Source organism: Notolabrus celidotus, chromosome 22, assembly GCF_009762535.1.
Source record: "Notolabrus celidotus isolate fNotCel1 chromosome 22, fNotCel1.pri, whole genome shotgun sequence".
NCBI lineage: Eukaryota > Metazoa > Chordata > Actinopteri > Labriformes > Labridae > Notolabrus > Notolabrus celidotus.
This window is the reverse complement of record NC_048293.1, coordinates 6,806,831-6,832,959: the sequence shown is the minus strand read 5'-3', so window position 1 is coordinate 6,832,959 and position 26,129 is coordinate 6,806,831. Positions and strand designations below refer to the sequence as shown.

Below are 26,129 nucleotides of genomic sequence, written 5' to 3'. Positions count from 1 at the left end.
GATGAAGCAATATGGTTAAGGACCGTTCATACGTGAAACCCACTGAGGAAGAGCCTGTAAAAGAGGACTTTCTACAAATACTCTGATGCGGGGCACACTGTCTATGTGTGGGGCTCATTGAAGGGCGGTTTTTATGCAGGTACTCGAATGCATCATGAAAATAGCGCTATCTGGCGATGGTTTATCACGGAGTGGTAGGCAGTAAATGCAACTTTAAAAACGCATATGAATAATAACAATTCGATAAGTATTATATATGTACGGAAGAGGATTAGGACCACTGAAAAACAAATAAATGAAGGTCCAACATATTTTTTTATGTTTTTGTTCTGAGAAAAAAGTCAGAACAAAACATAAAAAATATATTGGACCTTTCAGTGGCCCTAATCCTCTTCCGTATATATGTTTTCACGTCAGTCACAGCCTTTATAAATATTGGTTAACATTACATTTGATGTTAACGTATCTTATAAAGTCTTTCCGTCACACGCTCCTGACGTTACGTCTCAGCTCGTCGTCCGACCAATCACAGATCCCTTACATCAGAACACTTCCGGTTTGCTCTCAAACTTGCCTTTCCAGTGGAGCGGCTGGTGCGAGCACATATCAGAGAAGCCACCACGTAGACCATAGGCTTAAAAATCCATAAAGGTACTTAAAAAAAATCTTGATCATCTTAATAACTTTTGGGTTGTTTGGAATGACTGTAAAATGCAGAGAGTGGTTTCCGCCAAGTCGGATATTCCGGCTAACAGGTAGCTAGGAGTGGTTCCTGTTAACGTTAGCATACTGTGTTTGAATGAGCATTTAAGTACAGCTGCCCATGCACGTTTCAGCCGGGCTAGCTAAATAGGATGAGCTACTTGGTGATACAATATTACACGTTCCTACCATAAAATAGGTTCCTACACACATCACTGGACTGATGAGTTAGAACAAATGGACTTTGTCAAATGTGTTTACATCGGTCAAAGTTACTAATTTGTCTTTAACTCTGACAGATGCCCCCCAAAAAGGCAGAAGCCCCCAAACAGCCTCCTTTAATTGGACGATTCGGAACCTCGCTGAAAATTGGAATAGTTGGATTACCGAATGTCGGGTATGTACAATATATGAACTATGTTGATGGTTTGAAATATGTGAGTTACGTGAGTGAATAAACGCATATACAGGGTTTGTTATTGCTCTGCTGTTGACGTTTTTCCTTACGCTGTCCACTGCAGGAAATCCACCTTTTTTAACGTACTGACCAAAAGTCAAGCGGCTGCTGAGAACTTCCCCTTCTGCACGATCGACCCAAATGAGAGCAGGGTACCTGTGCCAGATGAGCGCTTTGATTTCCTCTGCCAATACCACAAACCAGCCAGGTGTGTGTTATGATCGCTGTTAGTGATTCAAACATTGATGGACTCTTACATCACTGACTCCTCATCTGGCTGTTTCTCCTCTTCAGCAAAGTTCCTGCGTTTCTTAATGTTGTGGACATCGCTGGTCTGGTGAAGGGGGCCCACGCCGGACAGGGACTTGGAAATGCCTTTCTCTCTCACATTGGTGCTTGTGACGGCATCTTCCACATGACCCGTGAGTTGTCAATACTAGTGCTTGCAGCTGCTGAGTAATAACAACTGAGTGAGTAGAGGGGACAGGTGTAAGGAAGGCAAGTTACTAAACCTGTTAAATGGGAACAGGCTTGTGTCCTAGGCAGGAAGACATGGCTTGTCCCTGGGTAACTAGTCCCATACTAGAGTGCCAAACTATAAGGTACAAAAAGCAGATTTTTATTTAAGCTTGATATAGATGTCAGATCTGTACATTTTTATATAAAATGTTGCCATTTTGAGACTTAAGCCTTTTGAGCAAAGCTCTCATGTTAAATAATAGAGGAGTTAAATCAATAAAAAAGTTGAAGTTGGTAGAAAGGTAGTTTGGTATCAGAAGTGAGACCTCATTTTAAGTTGGCACCAGAAAGAAATAATACATTTTATCAGCAGTTTTTCTTCAGCTGATTTCTTCTGTTAGGATTTACATGGGTAGATTTTTTAAATCAGGCTCAAGATTTCATGTTGTATGAACATCTGTTACAGACTGACCACAATTATCAATGCCTGTGTCTTCTAGGTGCATTTGATGATGAGGATATCATCCACGTGGAGGGTAATGTCGACCCAGTGAGGGACATTGAGATCATCCACGAGGAGCTGCGACTAAAGGACGAAGAGCTGATCGCTCCGGTCATCGACAAACTAGAGAAAACTGCTGTGAGAGGAAGCGACAAGAAACTCAAACCTGAATATGTAAGTGAGGAATGTTTGTGCAGGTACCATTCAGCTGTTTTGTCCTTATAAGAGATCATAGTTATCTGTGTGAATAAGTGACATAAAGTGCTGCCTGTTGTTTCAGGACATCATGTTGAAGGTTAGGAACTGGGTGGTGGAGGAGAAGAAACACATCAGATTTTACAACGACTGGAACGACAAAGAGGTAATGATGTTTACATGAGTGTGCTCTCCGTTAATTAGATTAATATTAAATTGAAAAAGTCTGTTTCTCATTCTTTAACTGCATCCTCACTTTTGATATATCATCTCATACACTGTAATGATTGGTCCTCATGAACTTCTTTTGACCTTCATCGATTTAAGGGTGTTTGTTGTGCTTTCTGTCTTTGTTTTGTTTTATTTACACTTTTGCATTTTGCTAATTTAAAATGATAAATGTATTTTAGTGATCTGTGTTAAATTGTGTATTCACTTGTTGTCCTGTTGGACAGAGTAGTCTGAATCGTCATTAAAGCACCATTGGGAAACTGCGTAGAAATAAACGTAACTATAAAGAGCTAAAGAATGATTTTTTTTCATGTTTTTTTTTTTTATCTTTTTGAATTTTCTCCACAGATTGAGGTGTTGAACAAAAACCTGTTTCTGACATCCAAGCCCATGATCTACCTGGTGAATCTCTCCGAGAAGGATTACATTAGGAAGAAGAACAAGTGGTAGGTTTGCTTCACCTTTCGGTTTGTTTCCAGTGTTGAAAAATCAAGATGTCTCACCTTTGTTTGTTCTTATTCTCAGGTTGGCAAAAATCAAGGAGTGGGTAGACGCTCACGACCCTGGCGCTCTGGTTATTCCTGTGAGCGGAGCCATCGAGTCTAAACTGTTCGACATGGAGGAGGAGGAGCGGAATAAGTACTGTGAAGAACAGAAGACGCAGAGGTGAATCATTAAAACACAATACCTTTACATCAGATGGAAGTTTTGTGTTTTGAGCTGCTCCATCATGGCTGCTCTGTGTTTCTAGTGTTCTGACCAAAATTATCAAGACCGGCTACGCAGCACTACAGCTGGAATACTTCTTCACAGCAGGACCGGATGAGGTGCGGGCGTGGACTGTCAGGGTGAGTGCAGTGATATGGAGCTTTTTAATGCCCTCATGGAGTATCAAGACTCTTGAGAAACTATCAACTTAAAAGTTTTCTCTGTTATTCTGATGTCATTTTGAAGACATGTTCAGACATTGTTACATTTTTCTAACTCTTTTGTTGTGATCTTGAATAGTTATATGTTACAACATTTATAATGATAAAAGTAAAATAATAAAAATTAGTGCTCTTAATTTGTGCTTTTACTGTTGATGCTTCTGAAGTGAGCACTCTTGTCTGAACATTATGAGTTTGTATTTCTTTAGCCTGATATAATTTGATCTTTTTTTAACACTCACTACTCGATAACTCTGAGACATGGGGAGGAATTGAATGGTCTTTAACTGGGCTACCATTTACTTGTGGTGGAGTGCATGAACTACTGACTCAGTTGTATTGTTTGCAGATTCTTAGATATGAAGTACGGCTCTTCTGTTTGATGTCAGTTCTTTTATTCTTGTATAGTTTAAAGTTTGAAGTTTTTATTTTATTATTATTGTGTCACACATACATTTATATGCCCAGCCCACACAAGCTTCCATGACATCATACATTTATACACTGCAGTATCAGAGGCCTATTCATTGTCGTAGAACAAAAGAAGATGATGAAAACAAATTTCACCTTTAAGATCTTTAAAAGCAACAGCAGCATTTTCACCTGTTTTTTCCTAAACAAACTGAAGCTTGCTCCTGGAGCCAACATATAAGAAAATATATAAATAAACACTGATTGTACAATCTATCTTGGCCTCTTTTCCAGGCTTTTCAAACCAAATTTCAAAGCTTCAACTTCAACATTCACTCCAATTTTTTTCTCATCTGGCCAGAACATTATATCAGGGTGTTGGTGAGCAATTTCATGTAACATAAACTCTCTCAGGTCATCATAGATTAGACAGGACATAGAAAAATTGGACAACGTTTTCATTTCATCCAAATCACAAACCTCACAAAGTCTGTTTTCTTCAGGGACATTTCTGAATGGACCAACCTCAACGACCAAAATAACAATACTAGATCTTAAATGTGCAACCTAGGATCTTTGCCTTGTAGATGAACAAGATGTTGCATAAAATGAGGACTGAAATTCTGTTTGATCTGCACACATGTCATAACTTAAGGCTCGGATGGAACATTTCAAACCATTTTTCTTAAAATGTCAGCAAGAGCGCATCTTTTAATGAGTTAAGATTGCAGCACACATTATTCCTATATCCAAATCTTCAAAAGTTGAGTGAAGCTCTTTTGCCCATGTGTGTATTTTGTCCTGGGTAGATCCAGAGTATAGATGTTTACACATTGTTTACTTGCTTTTGATATTTTAGGTGTTTTTCTTTTGTACTTTTGCTATTATTGGTGTTACATCAGGTCACCCTATTCCATACTGTTCATCCTCCTCTAAGGTTAAATTCTGTACGGTGGCTCTGTGCTGCGTTTTTCTGTTTCTCTTTAACAGAAAGGGTCCAAGGCCCCACAGGCAGCAGGAAAGATCCACACTGACTTTGAGAAAGGTTTCATCATGGCTGAAGTGATGAAGTACACTGACTTCAAAGAAGAGGGCAGTGAAGTTGCAGCCAAGGTGTGTGTTTGAAATAAGCCCTAAATATATGCTTGAACTGGTGCAGCGCTGAATTTCTGCCAATAGCTACTCAGAAGCTGTTTAAAAAATGACCTTGAATACAACGTTGATGTATCCTCTTTTTGATTCCCTCTTTCAGTCTGCCGGGAAATACAGGCAACAGGGCAGGAACTACACTGTGGAGGACGGGGACATTATCTTTTTCAAATTCAACACACCCAACGCACCTAAAAAGAAACCTTAAAGCGCACAATCACCGGAGTGGAGAACTCAGAATACAGTTCAGTTCAGCCTAAAGAGTTACACTTTCTGCTGGTTTTTATATGTGTCTCTTAAATTAGTGGACCAGCTCATGGCTTGGAGGTTTTCTCAACCAGCCTCCCAGGTCTGGACCAGTCTATTGAAATAATTCAAGACAATAAATGTTCCTGTTCAGGAATAACTTGCATTCCTACAAAGTTTTGAGCAACTTGTTTGACTGGCTGTGCAAAAACATGTCTGAAACACGAGATTCTGCTTTGTATGACCTCAGGAAAAAAAGGTGTAAATGTATAGACAGATGCATGATTTACAAGAAATCATCTGATATCACAAACTGATGCTACTTATATGATCTTTTTTTTAGGGCAGGCCTTTTCTAGATGTTTTTTGAACTTGAGCTCTAACTCACACACAGAGGAGACATTTTGTTTGCTCTTTTCCCCATCAAACAATATTCACTTCCTCTGAGAAGAGCCTGCAATTCAGTCATTACTATTAAAAGACCTCCAAAATGAATAACCAATAAAGTCTAACGTCATTAAAACTCTTTAGAAGAGTTACTTAAAACAGGCAGACATGCTCAGTTTGTTTAACAGATCTGGAAACATTAAAACCTGAAAAAAACAAGACGATGAGTGAGAGCAATACACAGCATATGTATTTGCCCAGTTAGCAATGATTGAGTAAAGTCAGAATTTGATTACAACCTCTTTTTTTCTCAGTTCATTCATGTTTTTTCTCAAGTTAAAACAAAAATCTTGTCCAATGATGCTATAAAACAGTGTAACAAGATGTTTGACTGCTGCTGTGTGTACTACTGAGAGACACTGAAGCCATCAGTCCGTGTAACACTACAGGTCAGAACTGTGCTGTATTGTGAGATAAAAATAGTATTTCGGAGAGAGGAAATCAGGCGTCCCTGACAGTGCCTGAACACAGAATGTTGTAATTTCTGCTATCACTGGCTTCTTTTGGGCTAGTTAAAAAAAAATCCACAAAATACTTCTTGACATTATGAGCTTCACTTGTCACATTGAGACACTGCTTCTTCAGAAATCAACTACAGGAGGGCTCCATGGATCATCAGCTTCTTTGAACTCTCCCTTTTCCCCTACACGGTGGGTCTTTCTCTATTTTCCAGAGCAACAAACAAACCTCTCACCAAACATTTTTCCAAACTGTGGAATAAGCTTGAAATTCTGAACACCAAGGGAGCCAAAATATAATAAATGTCTACCCCATCAATATGCATGTGTCAATAAAAGGTGATGAACCCGTCTGCTGTCTGTAATTCTTATTTCCTGTTTACAAAAAATAATGAGGTAATATGCGACAATATGGAGATAACTTGATATGTTTACAATCAATCGACTTTATTGTCTTTAAGTAATGAACACTTCTTACGATTGTCACTTCAGGAATAATGCATAAATGATTTTCACCTTGTAATCATGTTTAGTTTGGTAAATCTTGAAATGATGCCTTATATATTCTGTCTTGCTATTTAAACAGTCTTATCACATGATCCACAAGTTCTTTAAGCTTATTTCAGCAGATGGACTTTGACCAGTTGTCATTGAGATGTAGTTTCAGCCAACTCTTGATTTGAATATTTTTAAAGAAATTACTTCAATAATTTCGGGAGAAAGAAAAGCTGAATTGAACTTTCTTGACATGCATTTGAAACTTTGAGTTGACCGTTGATTTGTAAAACAATATTAATATCATGTTCATACGGGTCGTTTTCTTCAGTGGATATCATAAGGGTTAATAATAAGGTGGAAACGTAATAATTGCTATGTGGAACTTGCCAGAATTTAATATCTAGTTAATAATGCATAATTCTAGTAAAAAAAAAAACTTTATTAGCAGAGGAAAAGTTTAAAAAGCTTGAAGGTGACAATATACAGCAACACTCAAGTGTTAGGTGCATTTCAACCAACAGTTCCAGGGTCTTTTAGGCCCCAGAACCACTTTCCCCGGAACTAAAAGGTTCCGGTGCCCTCATTGTCAACTCAACTGCGAGCTGAAGTCCCGGGTAGATTGTGCAAATCAAGCCTGTGACGTATGGAGAAAAAAAGATATTAAATAATATTTGGAAATCTTAATAAAAGACAAAACGAAAGTCCCAGGACCTTTGAAAAGTACTACCCCCCAAGCAGGGGCTTTTCAGGGGGGGGATTATCTACCCCTGAACTAAATTTAGACCCTGGTTCCTCCGGTCGAAACGGACGTAGTTTAGGGGTAAAGTCCCTAGTTTAGGGGGAAGAGTTCCTGCGGTCGAAACGCATCTAAAATGTACAGTTCCCAAATGTGAACTGATTTTAAAATTTGAACTTTAATAAGTGACTCTACCGTGAAAACAGACGAAAAACACGCTGCATTAGACACGTGAAAATCACGAAGCAATAACCTGTTATTACACAAGTCATATAAGATCAAATGAACGATTACATTTCGACAAAACGCGGCTGTTTTCAAAGTAGCGCTGCTTTAACATCGAGCAGCTGCATTCCATCTCTTTCCTCGCTCAACAACAAACAGGAAGCCCACGTACTATAAAACATGATTGACGTAACAGCTATCCAATCCCGACTACTGAGCCCCGCGGTTAGCCAATCAGGTGAAAGAAGAAGGGCGGGACGTCCTGTAATGTGATGCAAATTCGACGGTCAAGCTTGTTAGTCCCACCTTTTTGTGTTTCCCGCACCGTCAATCAAAATAGAAAAAAATCGACCCGAATTCACCGATCAACACTAGCCCGCCTTTGATAAAATAATCATGTTTGGAGTTTAGTTGAACAGATTATCCTCCCGGTTACTACCACTCACACTATGACTGGTACGTAAGCGTTTAGCGCATCGAAGCGTGCAACTAATCGGTGAGTTTGTGCAACCTACAGCGAAGCAAGCTGCGTCTTTTTATCTTTTGCTCAACTGCTAACTAGCTAGATATGGTTAGCTAACTGAGCTAGCTGGCTAGCCACGGAGTTGACAAAGTAAACAGTGAATCTGGGCCGAAACAGCCTCAGACTCTCCGCTGTAAAGTTGAATTTCGCAGTCAGCTCCTTTTGGACTGGAGAGTGGGGATGCTTTGCGGGCTTTTCTGGCAGGCAGAAGTTGAAGATTACAGAGTTTTGCTCAGTTTCCCCTTCTCTCCCTGCTAGCGCCAGAGCAGCCTCTGGAACAAGGAGAAATGGCGTCCGCGGACGTGGACAGCAGTCAAAGCGAGTTTCTGCAACCCGGCGGCGCAGCGGAAACACAGGTATCCGACATTTTCTAGCTCGTCTTTCTCGCTCGCTTACGATTGCTGGTTGTGTTTTTGAGAGCATGGAGTTCACACGTTTTAAAATTTTGATGGCATGGGGTGAAAGCCGTACACTTCCTGTGTTCCCCTCAATAACGGCCACCCACTTTACCCCTGTAAAACCCGCCCATAGTGGGTAGGACACTGAAGTCAGTCACTTGGGTCGGCTCGCTGGAAGATAGCCGGTGTACATTGGGCTGGGAGGATACCGGAGTGTGATAACATTGCAGGGGATATTGTGAATAATCGTAACAGTAGCGTCTAATGGTGTTGTAAAAGCCACCCATCCCCCACACAGCCTGCCTCGACCATTTCTGAGCCTGTTATCTGAACTCTGTGTGTTGGTGGTTGCCTCCTGCTTTTGCCTGTTTTATCTCTGATCTTTCGCCTCAGTTTAAATCCTATGTGATCTCCTCTGGCTCTTATTTACTCTTACCTAGGTTCTCAGATTATGGTGTATGTATCCACACTTGACTCCTTGGCTATAGCAGGGCTGGTCCACCTTTCCTGTGATGTAATCTTTGAAGGAATGACTCTTCTTGTCTAAGTGTGATCCATCTTTGTTAACCTGAGTGTTAATTTTACTTCCAGACGACAGATATGTCAGCCATTCAGCTGACTGGTTCAGACCGATGGGAGGTGTTAACTCCTATCTCAACCGGGAAAGAAGACCAGGGAGTCCTTCACATTCCAAACTCTGGGATTGTCACATCAAATGGGCAGTACGTTCTTCCAATTGGGAGTCTTCCCAACCAGCCCATTTATGTTACAGCATCCGGGAATGAGGCTGCAGCCAATGGAGTTTCGGGGATTCAATATCAGGTAAATCTAAGAAACACTCCTGGGATACAGCAGGAGTTTCACTCAAGGTGATGATCTTCCTCTAAACTATCACTCCTTCTTCTTCCAGGTCATCCCGCAAATCCAAAATGCCGATGTGACTATTGCAGGATTCCAAACACAGGGTTTGGATGATGGCACAGGGCAGATCCAGCTCCTACAAGATGGCAGCCATGGCAGCATTGGAATCAGCTGTGCCACTACAACGACCACAGACCTCCTGACGCAGGCAGGGCATGTACAGTCAATCCAAGGCGTCCCGTTGACAGGGGGGTCAGCATACACTGGCACCGTACCTGTAGGGCTGCCGGGAAACATCACATTCGTCCCTATAAACAGTTTGGATCTGGAGTCTTTAGGACTGACAGGAGCGCAGACAGTCCCCATTGCAACTGGGGTAACAGCTGAAGGTCAGCTGATCATGAGCGGCCAGACGTTGGAGAGTCAGGGTCAGGACGGCAGCGCCAAACAGTCACTGGTGACGGTGAGCAACGCCAGTGGAAACCACGAACTCTACGTGCCCACCACTTCCTCCTCCATCTCGTCCAATCTCCCCGAGACCATCGACGGCACTGGGGTTCTGACCCAAGCTACCGCCGTGTCTGCTGGGGTGTCTGACCCCATGTCCTCGGCGAACTACAACTCCCACAACCACCTGCAGCAAATCCAGGTCAGAGTGTGTGTCCTTAATATCATGTCGAATTGATGGCTATCAGTCCTGTTTTTTTTGAAGACATGGATTCAGGCCGGGGTGAGGAAAGTACCAAGATTAATTTAGAGTAATGAAAGTAACGAGGGGGTGCATTAGTACTTCTGTTAGTTGAAGTGAAAAGTACTCTTAGGTATTTAACTTATAATGATTATGGTTATGTTTTTTTGTCATTGAACTTTGCTTGGCATTGTTCACAAAGTGTTCCTAACGTAGAGAACATTCAACTTTTGCACACTAGAGCTGTTGTTTAATGTCTGTTTAGATTTTTTGCATTGTATATTTACTCTTTAATTGAATAGTTCCTGATAGAACCTGGGATTAATTGTATGCCAAGTGTTTGTAAAACTATTAAGGTTTTGTTTTCTTGTGGTTGTGAAAAAAAGGTCATGATATTTCTCAAAGAAAGGCATCAAAACCAAGATATTGTGGCAGTAGTGTCTAAAGATTTAAAATGATACCCAGCTACTATAATGTATTTAGGGTAGAATTTTTGTCACAAGCCAAAAATGTAGGAAACAACCGAGCACAATTTTTCATATGTGTTGGTAGTTTTTTGTAATCCACACTTGATGGTTGAAACCCTTCAGCTGTTCTGTATATCGCTCTCACTTTCCTCCCACTGGGTTGTTTTGTCTGTTCTTTTCCATGAAAGTGTGAACACATTAGTAAGTGCAGTAAAAATGTAGAGCTCTAAAAGAGTCTCTTCACTGTAAGTCATGCAGATTTAAAAGATACTGGATCAAACCAAAATTAATGATATCCCCTGCGCTGTTAAAACAGGTCGTTCCTCACACAAACATGTCTTTAAATGTCTTGCGTACTCCTGTTAAATATTGATTTATTTAATTTCTTCTTCCTCTGCAGGTCTCAACCTCTAACGCCACCACTATCTCACAGCCCATCCTGCATCTGTCCGGGGACACTCAGGCCCAGGTGGCTCAGGGTCAGGACCTGAACGCAGGAGGTCAGACTCTGCAGAGTGTGCAGCTGGTCAACCCCGGGACCTTCCTCATCCAGGCCCAAACTGTCACTGCTACCGGACAGATTCAGTGGCAGACTTTCCAGGTAAACTATTGCAAAGTTTCTGCAGCACTTTAAAAAGTCTAGAGATTAAGTAAAGTAAGGTCACAACTGATCTTTAGATGCATTTCGGCCAAGAGTTCCGGGGTCTTTTAGCCCCCAGAACTACTTTACCCTGAACTAATAGGTTCCTGGGCCCCCATTGTTGTCTGCGTTTCGACCACAAGCTGAAGTCTCGGGTGGATTGTGCAAATCAGGCCAGTGAAGTATGGAGAAAAAAGATATTAAATAATATTTTGAAATCTTAATAAAAACGAAACTAGTATGCATTCCCTGGAACTCCCTCTGTGTTTCAACCACTGTGTAAGCTACAGAAACACTGTTGCGTTCCACCGAAAGTCCCAGAACCATTAAAACGTTCTACCCCATAAGCAGGGGCTTTCCAGGGGGGAGATTATCTACCCCTCAACTAAATTTAGACCCTGGTTCCTCTGGTCGAAACGTATGTAGTTAAGGGGTAAAGTCCCTAGTTCCAGGGTTGAGTTCCTGCGGTCAAAAAACGCCTTTTGTTTCAACTTCAGTTCTATCACGAAGCTAACAAGTCAGGCATGAGCCAAGCTGGGAAGAAGAAAGTTTGCTGACAAGTAGTCAGAAGACGTTTGGGAGGTGGTTAATGCTAGAAGGAAACAAAGCATCATGGGATTTAGGCTTTAAGACTTGCACATTAGGGATCACAAGAGATGAAAGCCATTGAATCTATCATGAAATCTAGGAAGCTACACATGTATGAAGCACATTGATTTCTCTCTTTAAAAAGGGGGGCCCGTGATCAGATCCTAATCAAGTCATGTACTTGTGTCAGCTCTGTGGTCTGGCATCAGCTGTTCAGGATCTATTATTAATGTTATTGTAATAATTTGTACAGTAATCTGAACACTAACATGTGTCCTGTCTGCCTCTAGGTTCAGGGTGTCCAGTCACTCCAAGGGCTCCAGCTGCCGCAGGGCCAGGGTCAGGCACAGCAGCTAACCTTAGCCCCCGTGCAGACCCTCCCTCTGGGCCAGACCGGACAAGTCAGCCTGCCCAACCTCCAGACAGTCACAGTGAACTCTGTAACACAAAGCGGGGTTCAGTTCACACATGGGGAGGATACAAACAGTCCAGCTGGTACATAACACGCACGTATTATTGTACTTCCTTTATGTTCCTTTGTGAAATCAATCAAAGAGATCCTAAGTCTCCTTCTCTTGTTCAGGTATCCAGATAAAAGAGGAGCCGGACTCGGAGGACTGGCAGCTGAGCGGAGACTCCACGCTGAACCCCAGTGACCTGAACCACCTGCGTGTTCAGATCGGAGAGGAGGACATGGACGCGGTGAGCGGAGAGGGCAAGAGGCTCCGCAGAGTGGCCTGCACCTGCCCCAACTGCAAAGAGTCTGGAGGAAGGTGGGTGTCTGGAAAACACACACACTACAAATAGATGGAGGAGCTGGTGTTCAGATCATTTAGACTCAGAAAACGTGAAAAGATTGTTAGGAGACATTTATTTATAATTTGAAATACAACCTTAAGATGAGTTAAAGCCTCAGTGTGATCTGTTTGGCATTTTCTTGATTGCAAGCCTGTTTTTAATTCCTCCATGTTGTCTGTCTGTCTGTCTCAGGGGTTCCGGCATGGGCAAGAAGAAGCAGCACATCTGCCACATCGCCGGCTGTGGGAAGGTTTACGGGAAAACGTCTCATCTGCGGGCTCACCTGCGCTGGCACAGCGGAGAGAGACCCTTTGTCTGCAACTGGATGTTCTGTGGGAAGAGGTTCACCAGGAGTGACGAGCTGCAGAGACACAGGAGGACACACACAGGTACTGTTGTGTTTAAAATCCCCTCCTTCCACACTAACAGATCCAGACTATTTATTTTTGAAGTGTGTCTGCTTTTTAAGTTCTAGTTAGGTTTGAATATTTGATGAAGAAGACACTGTTCTTTCTCAGGGCTTGGGCTTGTTTCCTCTGACAGTCCTAGTGACTGTGTTCTCACCCCACAGAGTAACTGAGGGAGCAATGGTTGAATGAAGTGTCATTGATTAATAGTCATAGTGATCAGTGTCCCCAAGCATCAGTGCTTTTGCTGTGCTATCGTTAAGAGTGGTCTGTTAATGTTTGTCACATCAGGGTTTGGAAAACTGCACAAAGGAAGAAGGAAATATGTAGGATGGATTTTGAAATAGGGGGAACAAAGTGTGGATATGCAGGGGTTGACATGAAGTTGAATTTGTCACTGGCATGCTTTTCAACATCACTGGTCCCACCATCGTAACCATTGGCCCAGGAGCTTTACTAAAATTTCAAATAACAGCCAATGATCTGATTTGATGCCAACGTCATTTATTTAGTAAACTCTTGTCTGATTCATTTAGTTCCTCCTCCATCTCCTCCTCAGTTGGCTCGTTCTGACATCCTCCTAAATCTGGGGTGTCTGGCTCTTAACCTAGACTACCACCACCTCAAAACTACAGTGGCCCTGAAGTGCAGATCACAACAGCAATTCAGAAAACACTTGTCATGTCCCCCGAGGGTGCCTACTTCTTCCGGTTTGGCTAATGTCGTTGTGCTTTCTGATTTGCCGTTGTGTTTTGCTCTTCAGGGCCACTGTACAAAACAGCTCTCTCTGCATTAAAGCATTTAACACACTACAAAACCAATACCCACACACATCTACCCTTTCTCTACTATAATCAACTTACTTGTCCGAATATGCCCACATTGGACGGCATTTTTAGCCACATCATAGTCCAGCCATGTCCGCCAGTGTGGCTAGAACTCTCTCATCCTTCCTCATCACTCTCTCTCTCTCTCCACTCTTCAGAAGATTTTCTTTTCTGTACATGTTGACTTTTGACCGGGAACTTGAGGATTTATAAACATACTAGCTAAAGAGAAATCCTGCACTACAGTAAGTGTCTATAGTGTACGCCTTGAGTGTAGTAAGAACACTCGAAGGAGTGACAGCAGTGAAGCTTTTGGTGGCTCCTTTGAACTATGACACACGGCCTGGAGTCTGTCAATCATATATTTGGGCCAGCGGGCCAGCTATGATGCTGAGCCGAGGATATGGTCGTCCTGACTGACTCATAGGATACAATTACTGCATCACTGGTGGCAAATACTGATAGATTAATTTAAGATAATACAGCTCTCTTAAAGCTGGGGTTTGTAGTCAGATTTAGATACACTTTTTGTTATACTGGTTAAAATGATCTTTATGTCCCCATAGCAATCAATACAGAATGTGTTCTTAAAAAAAGAGTGGGAAAAAAGCTGCTATCTACAGCCGGAGTAAACCTGGGAAAACACCAACCAATCACTGCCCTCAGGATCCAATTTATGAAACCAATCACATCCTGTCCTGCCGTTCTGCCTGCCTCCTGCGCGTACATTTCCCCGGCGTGTACTCCCCGTCCCCTGACTCTGGGGGCCTCTGCTTCCCCTGCCTCTATTTACTGCCCCTCTCGCTCCACCTCGGGCCTGTCCCCTCTGACCCGATGAGGTGCTTTGCTCAGGACTGTAGTCTGGATCAGAGTCTAAAAAGCTCTCACCACGGGGGCTCTGACAAGCAGAAGAATGAATGACATTAAGTAAGTCCTACAGAAAAAGTAGATGTATTATAGCTTTTCTCCTGATATCTTGTCACCGGTATAACTGGATGTTAGCATGACAGTTGTGAGTACTAACAGCAGCCATGTTTGTTTGTGTTTTTAACTTTCACTATGAGAATGTTTTGGTGTTTTCTTACCGCTGAGTGAGACATGAGTTGACGAAGTGCAAAACACAAACGATGTGCTGAGGGCCGGTTTTGAATCAGTCACGATCATATGGTCGCGAATCAGCGGCGCTAGTGCATGTGAGCAGGGGCATCATTTTGGAGGAGCTCAGAGTGGAGGGGGGGGGGGGGGGGGGTAATACGGAGTCCTGAGGAAATGCTACATTCAAATTCATGCTAGTTTTCAGTGACTACCAACCCTAGCTTTAACATATCTCCTTTCTTTTTTTACCCACTGATTCCCTGCTTCATGACTCCTCCTTCCACACCTCACCCTTTAGGGGAGAGTTTGCTTTCTTCATTTAATCAAGTCTCCTGATCTATCATCATGGATTGTCTCGAATGTATTAGTTATTGTTGAATCGATGATGTAATCTGTATCATGGGCCATGTATCAGGTATTGTATTGAGTTAATCTGTAATTCCCAGCCCTATTTAGAAAGACATGTAGGTGATGAACTCTTAAATGACTACTTCACAGTTTGGTCCATTTGTCTGGTTTCTAATTTGAGAGATATATATAATTACAGTGAAGCTTTTCCTGTTCTCCGTCCCACTGTCTGATGTTTCTGTATTTTCTTTGTCTCACAGGAGAGAAGAAGTTTGTGTGCACAGAGTGCTCCAAGAGGTTTATGCGGAGCGACCACCTGGCCAAGCACATAAAGACTCACCAGAATAAAAAAGGCGGCGTTGCCTCCACGTCCCCGCCCACCGCCGAAACCGTAATCACCGCAGACGGTACCACGCTCATCCTCCAGACGTCCACTCACGACCTCGTAGGCAATCAGGAGATCCCTATACAGCTGGTCACTGTGGCGTCCGGTGAGGTCATGGAATAAGGGGGCGAATGGGGTGAGGTGGATTTTTATAAGAACTGGCCTATCACAGGGACCTCTCGGGCTTTTCTCTTTCCCTCTTACTTTTTTTGTTTGTTTTTTACATATGAATATATACGTAAATATATATGACAAATATATATATTTTAAGTAAGAGTTATCATGACTTTATGTTTGTTTTTGCAGTCTTTTTATAGGCAGGCAAAAAAGTAACAGTAAATGTGGTCGCTATGTACACGCGTCAACACACATTCTCACACACACACACACACACACACACACACACGACATATTAATACTTGACATGAATACTTAACACAATGAAATGCCTTATTTTGTATCATACTCTTGTATAAAATGCTGGAGGTGCATGTGTTTTTTTAAGCTTTGCAGATAACTGTAACAGATATAAATGTGTTTGTGAAGTGGAGATGATGATGATGATGATGATGATGATGATGATGATGATGATGATGATGAGGAAGAGGAGTTTGTTTTGAAAGAGATAGAAAAGGTGGCAGGGAACCTCTCTGGGGAGTTCTGACAAAACTGAGCGCAGCTTGTTTGAAGCAGCGTCACATCCACATGAAACTGTTGCACTGCTGAGAACACAAATGCTTTTAATTCATTGAGTAACAGACCTTTTGCACATTGGCCTTCTTGTTGAGAGTTAGCTGAGAAGAATGATAACTGTCGTGTTTTTACAGCAGATTTGAAACTAGCTTAGCTTAGCACGAACACTGGAAAACAGGCAAACTGCTTCCCTGACTTTGTCCAGAGGTGACAAATATGTCTGAACACCTCTGCAGCTCATCATTCTAATATTAGTATCTTTGTTTATAATGAACAACAACTAATATATTCCATCATGGCATCTCCACAGCCAATGAATAACCTCGTACTAACCCATTGTTTAAAAAAAAAAAAGTCCATTGAACCTTTACACTTCAGGTTATGTATAGTTTGAAAAACATGACACAGTATGATCTAACAAGCTCCATGAGGTGATTGTTGTCAGATTTTGAAACCGTTGGATAAAGCCAAGTTAGCTGTTTTGTTTTTATTTTTGTGCTAAACTAAGCTAGCCCCCTGAAGTGCATTCTGCACGGACATGTTAGTCGTCTCATCAAACTCTCTGCAAGAAAGCACGTGAGCAGATTTTCTCACAATATCAAACTTTCCTCTATAAATTCCCGGCAGCTGTCGGCCAATCACAGGCAGCAGCCAGGAGGTTGACGCTGATGTCACGCAGTGCTGCTTCAGGCAGGCTGGGATGTTTGATTGGTGCTCAGAGTAGGACGACAGTGCCACTGTTAGCTGATCTGAAGTTGGTGTTTTGTGATATCAAGGAGAGGGAAAATAGATGCAAGCCGTTTTTTTTTCTAAAAAGGGCGACTTCTTCCAGCATCTGGTCAGTCTGAACAGAATGTCTCATCTGTCCTCACAAGCCCACTGTCCACTGTTTGTCCACATCAAATTATTTTACTTTCCTTTCTAATATTTTGTTGTAAATTCACATTATTTGCCTGTTTTCACCAATCTGTTGACTGAATCGAAGCCACATGACGGTGATCATAGATTTTAAAGCGTAAAGGAGTTACCTCTGGGTTAACTGCAGGGTTCTTCACTGTCAGCTGCACATGGACACAGGAGGAGAACATGCACCAATGTTTCCAAGTGAAGAAAACCAAGAAACGGATGCAAGCAAAATGAGCGAGCCCTCGAGGGTGTTTCTGTCATTGAACATTCCAGTTGGACACCAGATGATGTGGGATTAGTTTTGCAATAACTGCTCTGTTGGTTATTCTGGTCAGATGTCGCTCAAGTAAAAAGGAAAACAATCATGCCATTGTTTTTTTGTTTTTGTCTTTGTTTTTTTTAAATTGTAATTAATGTAACCTTTTCCTCAGTTTGTCCTCATGTTTGTAGCAACCATTTACATGTATATTATCTTATTTTCACATTGTTTATAGAAGCCATTTACTTAGTTAACTGAATTTGTTGTATCAAAACCTTATTTTAAGTGATTTTTTAAAAAGAAATGGTGTAAAAATTGAATGTTACCTTTTGTAAAAGCTTTTTTCAAATGGATCACAATAAAAGTCTGAAACCTTCCAGTAACAGATTTTGTGTGTAGAGACTAAGCTGGTGTGAATGGACTACAGTGTAACATAGTTTCAAATATCTACCATCTTATCTTGTTTTCACTGTAAATGACTTTTTAACCCTTATGTGTTAACAGTTTGATTCACATCTGTTGAATCTCTACAAATTGCTGGAAGTCAAGTTAAGTTCACTTTTAATGCCACAAAAATGATCTGCCATAATTTCTTAGCTATAAATATTATGATCCTGAATTGCATTTTCTGTTTGTTAGTTTTTAAAATACGGTTTTTAAAATACAATTGTGTATGGTGAAACCACGGTGGCCGTAGGGTGAATGTGGATCGAGCCCCTCTCTTACAACCACGCAATAGGTGCTTTTCGTTCCAAGAGTTCCAGGGTCTTTTAGCCCCCAGAACTACTTCCCCTGAACTAAAAGGTTCCTGTGCCCCCATTGTTGTCTGTGTTTTTACCACGGGCTGAAGTCCCGGGTAGATTGGTGAAATGGTAATACGCAGGCGCAGAGTGTTTGTGCGTTTATGTAAACAACAAAAAATTGATGACGAGTGCGGCTCACAGCCGAAAGCGTAGACTAATACGTCATGAACTATCTGAGAGTTCATGACGGAGGGGATCCGATGATTGGCTGTCTATCTGTAGGGTCAATTAAAGGGTCAGGTAGAAGCGGGACGGCTCTGTAACAAACAGTCTATGCTCTGTAACGCTAGCTAATGTGTGAAAATGAAGTGGAATTCTTACTGGAGCACAAGTTTGAATCTGCCCACATGCTGAGGATGGTGTCAAACTGACTCTAAACTAGAGTCTGAGAGGACATTTTCACAACACGATGGGACAGCACAACTCAACCATGCTCTCTGATGTCACCTGATCGAGCAGATACCGGACTTCATCCCTAAAGTCATCGACAAGTTCACCCAGAAGAAGAACCGCTGTGACGCTTTCCTTTGCAACAGAGCCCTCAGCTTCAGTGAGTACAATTATATTGAATCATTCTGCCTTGTGGTAGTGGTGTGTAACATTGTTGTTTTTTTCTGGACTGATAGTCATACAGTAGATTGTGACCAGAGTCCGCTTGTGTTCATCTAAGGGGCTGTACACCTAAAAGAAGTCTGGGCACATCTTTGTAGTCAGTAGTGTGGAGCTATTTCTCTTTTGGCTGTTTTGGTGCCATCATGGGTTCATTTGTTTGCATCTCAGTTGTGTTTGTTGGTTCATAAGGATGGTATGTTGTGTTCTTAATTTGGTGTGTGTGTGGATACCTTATTTACACAGTGTATGGTGGAGACATGAGTGACCCCCATCAGGACTGAGAGTACTGTAGTTTCCCTGGTATGTTGCATATCAATACAAGGGGTTGGTGCCCCACCAATATTTCACACATAGAAACGCCCCTGCTTAAATTAACAATATAAATGAACATTACTGTCTCTGCTAACACCTGGAAGCAAACATGAAGCATTCAGATTGACCACTTAATTTGAGGGGGTTTATTTAACAAAAATATCTCATAGCCAAGTACAGAAGGATATGGACAGATCCCCGGATGTTACCAGGAAATAAAAACAAAACATTTGCAGCTGAAGTTGAATGTCATGGCTGCTCTTCCCTTAAAGTATCTCAAACTCTGCACTGCCTCATACACCTTTCTTAGAGAGTCATTGGGCCTCATTCACTAATAAATGCGTAGAAATGTTCTTACTACTCACCGTCGGATTCATGACACGTGCGTACCAGCCAATTTTGTTCTCACCACCGTGCGTATATTAGTGAATCAGAATCATTCTAAATTGACAGGCGCGTGCCCGCAACCTGCAATCAGCATACTACCACGCCCCAATTCATCCAGAGAAGGACATCTGTTCGGGGCATCAAGACGCTCACATCAGCAGATATAGAGGTGATAGTTGTGGAGGTTGAGGCAAGAAAACCAACACTTTTCTGAAGCGTATCAGCAGGAGTCACCATGACAAAAAAATGAAGCCTGGGTTTCAATTACTGAGGCTGTTAATGCTGTGTCTCCTGAGGTTCACACCGTGACTCAGGTTAGGAAAAAAAGGTTTCATATTTAAGTGGATGGGGGGGCGAGGGGGGCGGGGGACTAGAGACTTAATCTAAATAAAACCAAAAAATATGCTCACCAACGAGCCAACCGTTTCTTAGAGCAGGGGTTCCCAAAGTGGGGGTCGGGATCCCCTGGGTGGTCACGAGACACAAATGGGGGGTTGTGAGATGTCTTCTAGAATGTTTTTTTTTTAAGTTATCTAAAAATAGTACATTTTACCCATTATAATAAAAAAAAAAATATCAACAAAAATAGTAGCTAACCTTGAAATAAAACCTTGAAAATAGAAAATGTGATGAGTTTTCTGCCTTTCTTTTTGCCAGATGGCTATATGACAGTCATCTGTTTTTTTTATTTTACCGAAAGTAGTTTAAATATGTCATGCATTTAGTTAAAAGAGTATGTGTTTACATTTTCTTGTTGACATCATTTGTGCGTACGCATGGTCTGATGAAGTTCTCACCTTGTTTGTAGTGTGAGAACAAATTCAAGTAAGAATATATTGATGAATCCCAGATTTGTGCTTCAAGCACGTATTGGTGTGTACACACTGTTAGTGAATGAGGCCCAATGTGAGGTTTATACTCTACAAGACACTGGGTTTAATCAAGCCTGCTAATTTAACTTTCTGTTTTCATTACCAAATGATTGTAAACATTATCAGGGTGGCCGTTCATTTCTACGTTACTCCTGTATTCCCTTAAAGTGGTACATTTAGGTTTGATACTCTAACTCTGAGCATCCCCTTCAGTTTGAAGAAGTAGAACTATGGGATCTTCATTGTACAAAAACACTTTATCGACTAGTTATTCAGAATTTGAAAAAATCCATTTTTAATTGGTACTTGTACTTGAAAAAAATGTAACGTCAATTTGAATATCTGTTGCCCAAATTCATAAATCCAATTGAGCTGAATTAAATAAAAAAACAAATTGTAGAATGTTTTTCTTTTTATATATTCGTACAGTGGGATCAGATGTGAAGAATAACAAGGGATTGTGTTTTTTTCTGCTTTGACCCATAGGTTGATTATTCTTTCTGCTATATGGCACAAAGAGGCCATATGAGACATAACAAGTTAAGAAGTCTGAAATAAGCCAATTAATGTTTCTCTCCAGATTTTAATTTGAAATCTGGAAAAATTTAGGAAGAAAAAAAAAAATCAACTGATACCCATTACCAGCTCATAAAAAGGCCTGGTAGCCTCATAAGCATTTTATTCCAGTGAGTGTGCAGAAATCCACCCGACACTAAATGTTTGGTTAAGATCAAAACCACAGGAAACCAGCAGTGAGATTTTATGAAGTCCTCCTCCTTTTGTGCTTCAACCACAGCCTGAGCCAGAACCCCAATCAGTGCAAACATACAGACCAACAAGTAACACAGAGAAAACAAAACCATACCTGAAATAAAAAATAGAATTTAGATTCATGATTCGCTTCACAGAAAACATTCTCACCATTTGCACTCAAATGTACAGAAAAACCAGCTTTAACTCCCCTCCACACATTATAAAAGACAAAAAACAGTTGAACCGTTGAGCACTGGTTTGTGGTCAGTCCGTCAGCAGTGCCCCCCTCAGACAGGAGAGAGGCCTCTTCATGAAGGTGACTCTTTAAACAGAGTTCAGTCCAATCCTCATCACAGCCACGGCAGGGTCCTCACAGCTCTATGTGAGGGTCTGACAGAAACAAAGACAGAACAATGTCAGGGGGATACATGATCTGGAGTTTGAGAGTTTTCACTTCAGCTGAACTCAGACGAAAACATCACATCACATGACTAAACAAATACTGCCATCTGCTGGTTGATCATTGGGTCACACCAAGTTTAATGAAAGGAATCTTGGCACATGGTTTTACAACAGTGTAATTGTTTGGAGCTCCACAAAGCTTGTCCAGTCAGACTTTTATCATCTTGGAAATACTTCAAGAGAGCCTCCTGGCATCTACTGATTGACACCAGACTTTAAAGAACTCACAAGAACCAGAAATCATCACATCACTACTGTTTTAGCACCTTTTACACGTCTGATAATGAGGGGTCGGTACCTGTACTTTGCTGCTCAACTATGTGCTTTGCTCCTGTCTGGACTCTGGTCTGCAGACGTTTGACCTCTTTGTCGTAATCGGTCCATTCGGCCACGATCCTCACCGCAGCCTGCAGCTTTGGCTCTTTGGTCATGGGGTTGTTACACTGAAGGTCAGGAAAAATCAGACAGAACACAGATCAAGTATACTGTAACAAAGCTGCTTATTAATTGGTCTGGTTAATGTGGAGACAGTCTTCCTATGTGATGTTTTCATATCAGATCAACTTCAAAACAAGTCTTCATTTAACACTCTGTTTATCTGATTTAGTATTCTACCCAGATATATTTTGTTGTGTTTTAATGTAATTTTACTGTATTTCATGTAAAGAAGCTCATTCAAATACCCAAATCCTCCCATTCAAGCAATTACTTCCTCACATCTGACCTGTCTGCCCTCTAGTGGCTCATATGAAGCATGACAATAATAAAAAACCTTACTTCTTCTCTTTACAACACTGCTCAACTATGAAGGGTCACAGTAGCTTTTTTAAACAGAAGTCGTTGTTACCAGGTCTATCGTCTTGGCGCTTCTCTTGGAACTGTCGTCACACCAGGTTTCACACCACAGCCACTCCTGAGGCAGAGACTTGATGGGGACCTGGTGGATCATGTTGTTGGGGAGATCCTGGAGAAAAACACAATGAATGAGGTTAGTGAAGGAGGTGAGGAGGTGTGTGAGCTGCTGTGACAGCTAGCTTTACTTAGTTAAATTTGAATTAAGAGGAAACATTCTGTGAAGGCTGTGGACTCATTAGAAGTTTGATCTGTAATGTCCAGACTGGAGGCAGAATCCGCTTTATATACAACATTCACTCTGCATTGTCATAATATGCTGCCTTTGTTTCTATTCAGTCTTTTGGTAACATGAGTTTTTTAAAAGCTCTCCTTGTTTCTGCATTCAAGGACATCAGAGTTGAGCTGTTTTATTTCAGCTGTCATAAAATCATAAGCAGAGGAAACAACAACAAGCAAACACTGACAGTGTGTGGGGATCAGATGAAATGTGTTGTTTCTCAAATTGAACAAAGCTGCTGTTTATCAACAAAATGTCAAACAACAGGGACACCTCGCAAACACATAAAAGACTTAATGTTTGCTAAGATAGAGGACAGATTTTGGTCCTGAAAATGCCTCATAATGTACTTAATGTATGTGAAAGCATACACTTTGGATAATGGGTGCCAGTAAAAGTAATACACCCTGCAAAACATCCTTTTATGACAGAGTTTAGAATCAGACCTCAGATTCATATTAAAACGACAAACAGACAGATGTAGTCACAGACCTGGTCCAGGTTTGAGAGGCTGTTGGGGTCTTGGCTGAGTCCCTGGTACTGTCCTCTGAGTCGATCTCCTGCAGCTATTTTTCTGAACTTCTTCAGGTCGACCACATACAGGGCACTGTGGTGGGATACAGAGCAGTAACACATGAAAAATGCATGAACATGAAAAAAGCATTCCTGTTTGTAATGTGAGGTTGTTTGTGTTTTGTACCTGATGTGGTATTTGCGTCCAGCAAGGTGGCTCGCCCAGTAGCCGGACTTCCAGAAGCGGTAGCCGTCCATCTCCCGCCGACTCTCGCAGAATGGGGTGTAACCGTACGGAGCTCCATCCAAGTCGAAATCCCGCAGCTCCTTCAGGTCTGTTCTCACAATCTGTGGGGGAGAAACAGGTAAGGATCAGAGATGTCAACAATTATTATCAATTATCAATTAATTGATTTTTAAGAAATTGCTCGAACACATTGTTTCGATTTTCTATCACGTGGAACAAACATCATGTGGTCTCATATCTGGTTCAGCTATCAGGGAGGTGTTTGAAGTTTAAAACATGTTTGGATGTGAATCAGCTGACTGAAGGCGTTGCTCACAGCAGAGACGCTCAGCTGGCGGCAATGGCTGAGTGACAGGTCTCCGCGAGCGCTTTTTTTCTCCACCGCCGGACTGATATGACCCAGTTTCCCCCCCGGCTGACACCTGACCGCGTTTGAATGTTTCTTTTTCTCATTAAGAACGAGTAGACAGAAAACTGGACAGTGAGAGTCTGAAATCTGTTTCTGTTCAGTTCCCTTGTTGAAGTCTGAGCCTTCACTTTTATGACTGTATGTCTGCAGAGATTATGAGCCTGCTCCACACGTTGATATTCAGCATGTTTAATGTTTTGAACACTTCAATACGATCCGTAGATATTCAATACTGTCAGCTTTATACATTGTGTTGTGAAAGGAATAATTTGATTCAGGGGGAAAAACGCATTTGGCATTGTTTTTGACATGGAAAACGTTTATGTTTTTTAAAATGATTAATCGATTATTGATTAACATTTCCAAAGATCAATCATGGAAAATACTTGAAATCTACATCCCTAGTAAGGAATCATCACTTACTTTGTCATTTAATTTCAACGGTACATTTGTGAAAATGAGGAATAATTATCAGCACAATCTTTTTTAATCACAAGCTGGCATTTTGAAATATTTTTTTAATCTCCCAAATAGATCACAGCCCTTAAAATGTCATCCATAAATTAAATTACATTTAAAAAATAGTCCCATTTATAAATCATGTTTGTACGATTTTTAACATTTAAAAAAAAGACTAATATTAATCTTTAAAGCTTCTGTGAGGAACTTTTAGTTTGTGTTGATTGTGGCGCCCCCTGATGATCGTTAAACATATCAGAAAACACACAAGTGCTTTGAATAGTTTTGCTCCCTCATCCTGGTCTGAGCTTCAAGCTCATCTAAAACTTGATTGTTCAATTAGATTGAAGGATTTTAAACTAGGATAAAGGATCATCTGATCAGCTTGTGCACATGTTTTACTGCTTAACACTGCTAATTTATTAATTGGCGTAATGGTTACTTGTTATTGTTTGTTATTTTGTCCTGTTCTCTTTGTAAATCTTTTTATGCTGGTGTAATTGCCAGGACTCCCTTGTAAAAGAGACTTTGTAATTTGTATCTCAATGGGAATATTCCTGGTAAAATAAAAAAGATCTCTCATGGAGAATCAGCCCTTTAAAATTTCAACAAAGGATGTTATGGCAGCGTGCTGAAGCTAAATTTGTCTCACACCAACCCTTCATTAACAGTTTTAGGCATTTATAAAAAATATTCAACTTTATTCTCAAGGATTTTGTTGCTTTTGGAGGTCATAAGGGGCATGAGTGTTTATTTCAGTCTGTTTCATTAACAGCTAAAAACTCCTCACAGAGGCTTTAATCATCATTGTTGAAGAATGATTTCCTGCTGATCAATTAGGGATTGATCAGCAGATTGAAACTGAAGAGCAATGACAGCTAGTACAAGTCTGGTATTCAATCAGAGACACAACAGTGCATCAAATGAAACCAGAATCTGTTATGCAGTATTTTCCTTGTCCTAATAAAAGTCTAAAAGGTGTCCAGAAATTGTAACTAATAAAAAAAGGCAGTTTTGTCATCTATTCCTCTGATATCATGTGAACAGTCTGATTATTACAGCACTCAGGCAGGATTAATAACTATGTTTGTGCAGCCGTGTATGAGCTCACCTGGTCTGCATCTACAAACAGGATCTTGTCGACAGCGAGAGGAAACAGCACGTCCAAGAACAGGATCTTGTAGCCCCAGATGATCCTCTGCTTCTCGGTCTGTTGGTGTAACCAGCGTGGCCACTTGTACTGGACCAGTTCGTACTGGAAGCCATATTCCTTCGCCATGTGGGGGATGAACTCCTGCAAAAGAATGAGGCACAAAAACAAGCCTATCAGCATGTTCAATGATGTGTCAGTGTGACTTTTGACAGGATGATGGGCAAAGCAGAGATTTGGATGAGACATGCAGCAAGGGGTTCTGGCCAAAAGTTGAACAAGCAACCTCTGCAAAGAGGACTAAAGCTTCTGTACATGGGGTGCTTGATTAAATCGCTTGGCCGTCCAGCACCCCAGATCTTAAATATTTTAATCACATAATGAATGTTTGCTGTTTCTTTTATGAACTTTTCACACTGAGTTTCTTTGGATTCTTCACACCATGAAAGACCGACTCTGCAGTGTTGTGGTGAGTTCTCCTCTGTGCCCT

General features: G+C 41.3%; 3 protein-coding genes across 5 annotated transcripts in view; 2 read left to right on the top strand and 1 right to left on the bottom strand.

Annotated features, from left to right (window-relative positions):
- The first annotated feature begins 518 nt into the window (after positions 1-518).
- LOC117806348 (obg-like ATPase 1) lies at positions 519-6,539 on the top strand. The gene is made up of 11 exons (XM_034675254.1): positions 519-651; positions 1,002-1,099; positions 1,224-1,367; positions 1,454-1,581; positions 2,119-2,294; positions 2,401-2,481; positions 2,895-2,992; positions 3,072-3,212; positions 3,298-3,394; positions 4,877-4,999; positions 5,139-6,539. Exons 2-11 carry the CDS (start codon positions 1,002-1,004, stop codon positions 5,241-5,243), a joined length of 1,191 nt encoding a protein of 396 aa, XP_034531145.1. The 5' UTR covers positions 519-651; the 3' UTR covers positions 5,244-6,539.
- Positions 6,540-7,935: 1,396 nt separating this feature from the next.
- Positions 7,936-17,911, top strand: LOC117806261 (transcription factor Sp3-like). 3 transcript variants are annotated; one of them, XM_034675090.1, is made up of 9 exons: positions 7,936-8,101; positions 8,427-8,524; positions 9,158-9,388; positions 9,477-10,076; positions 10,983-11,183; positions 12,101-12,305; positions 12,394-12,583; positions 12,801-12,997; positions 15,546-17,911. In XM_034675090.1, the coding sequence occupies exons 1-9, from the start codon at positions 8,095-8,097 to the stop codon at positions 15,791-15,793; spliced, it is 1,977 nt and encodes a 658-aa protein (XP_034530981.1). In that variant the 5' UTR covers positions 7,936-8,094; the 3' UTR covers positions 15,794-17,911. The 3 variants fall into 3 exon arrangements, with proteins under 3 accessions (XP_034530981.1, XP_034530984.1, XP_034530982.1); XM_034675091.1 differs by having other exon boundaries at positions 7,937-8,141; XM_034675093.1 differs by lacking the exon at positions 8,427-8,524 and having other exon boundaries at positions 7,936-8,141.
- Positions 17,912-19,386: 1,475 nt separating this feature from the next.
- The window catches only part of uggt1 (UDP-glucose glycoprotein glucosyltransferase 1), a 35,868-nt gene continuing 29,125 nt past the window's right edge, over positions 19,387-26,129 (bottom strand). Inside the window, exons 35-40 of the mRNA XM_034675094.1 lie at positions 25,601-25,783; positions 23,562-23,722; positions 23,354-23,468; positions 22,577-22,693; positions 22,028-22,172; positions 19,387-21,657 (exon numbers count right to left, since the gene is read on the bottom strand). Coding sequence (XP_034530985.1) covers positions 21,638-21,657; positions 22,028-22,172; positions 22,577-22,693; positions 23,354-23,468; positions 23,562-23,722; positions 25,601-25,783 — 741 coding nt within the window. The 3' untranslated portion in view covers positions 19,387-21,637. The remainder of the gene's footprint in view (positions 21,658-22,027; positions 22,173-22,576; positions 22,694-23,353; positions 23,469-23,561; positions 23,723-25,600; positions 25,784-26,129) is intronic.

Bases quoted from the DNA above. Each gene is read 5' to 3' on its own strand.
- LOC117806348 (XM_034675254.1), top strand. From the start codon at position 1,002: ATGCCCCCCAAAAAGGCAGAAGCCCCCAAACAGCCTCCTTTAATTGGA. The intron at 2,295-2,400 runs GTAAGTGAGGAA...CTGTTGTTTCAG, and splicing joins AGAAACTCAAACCTGAATAT to GACATCATGTTGAAGGTTAG. The intron at 3,395-4,876 runs GTGAGTGCAGTG...TCTCTTTAACAG, and splicing joins TGCGGGCGTGGACTGTCAGG to AAAGGGTCCAAGGCCCCACA.
- LOC117806261 (XM_034675090.1), top strand. The intron at 11,184-12,100 runs GTAAACTATTGC...GTCTGCCTCTAG, and splicing joins TTCAGTGGCAGACTTTCCAG to GTTCAGGGTGTCCAGTCACT. The intron at 12,306-12,393 runs GTACATAACACG...TCTCTTGTTCAG, and splicing joins GGATACAAACAGTCCAGCTG to GTATCCAGATAAAAGAGGAG.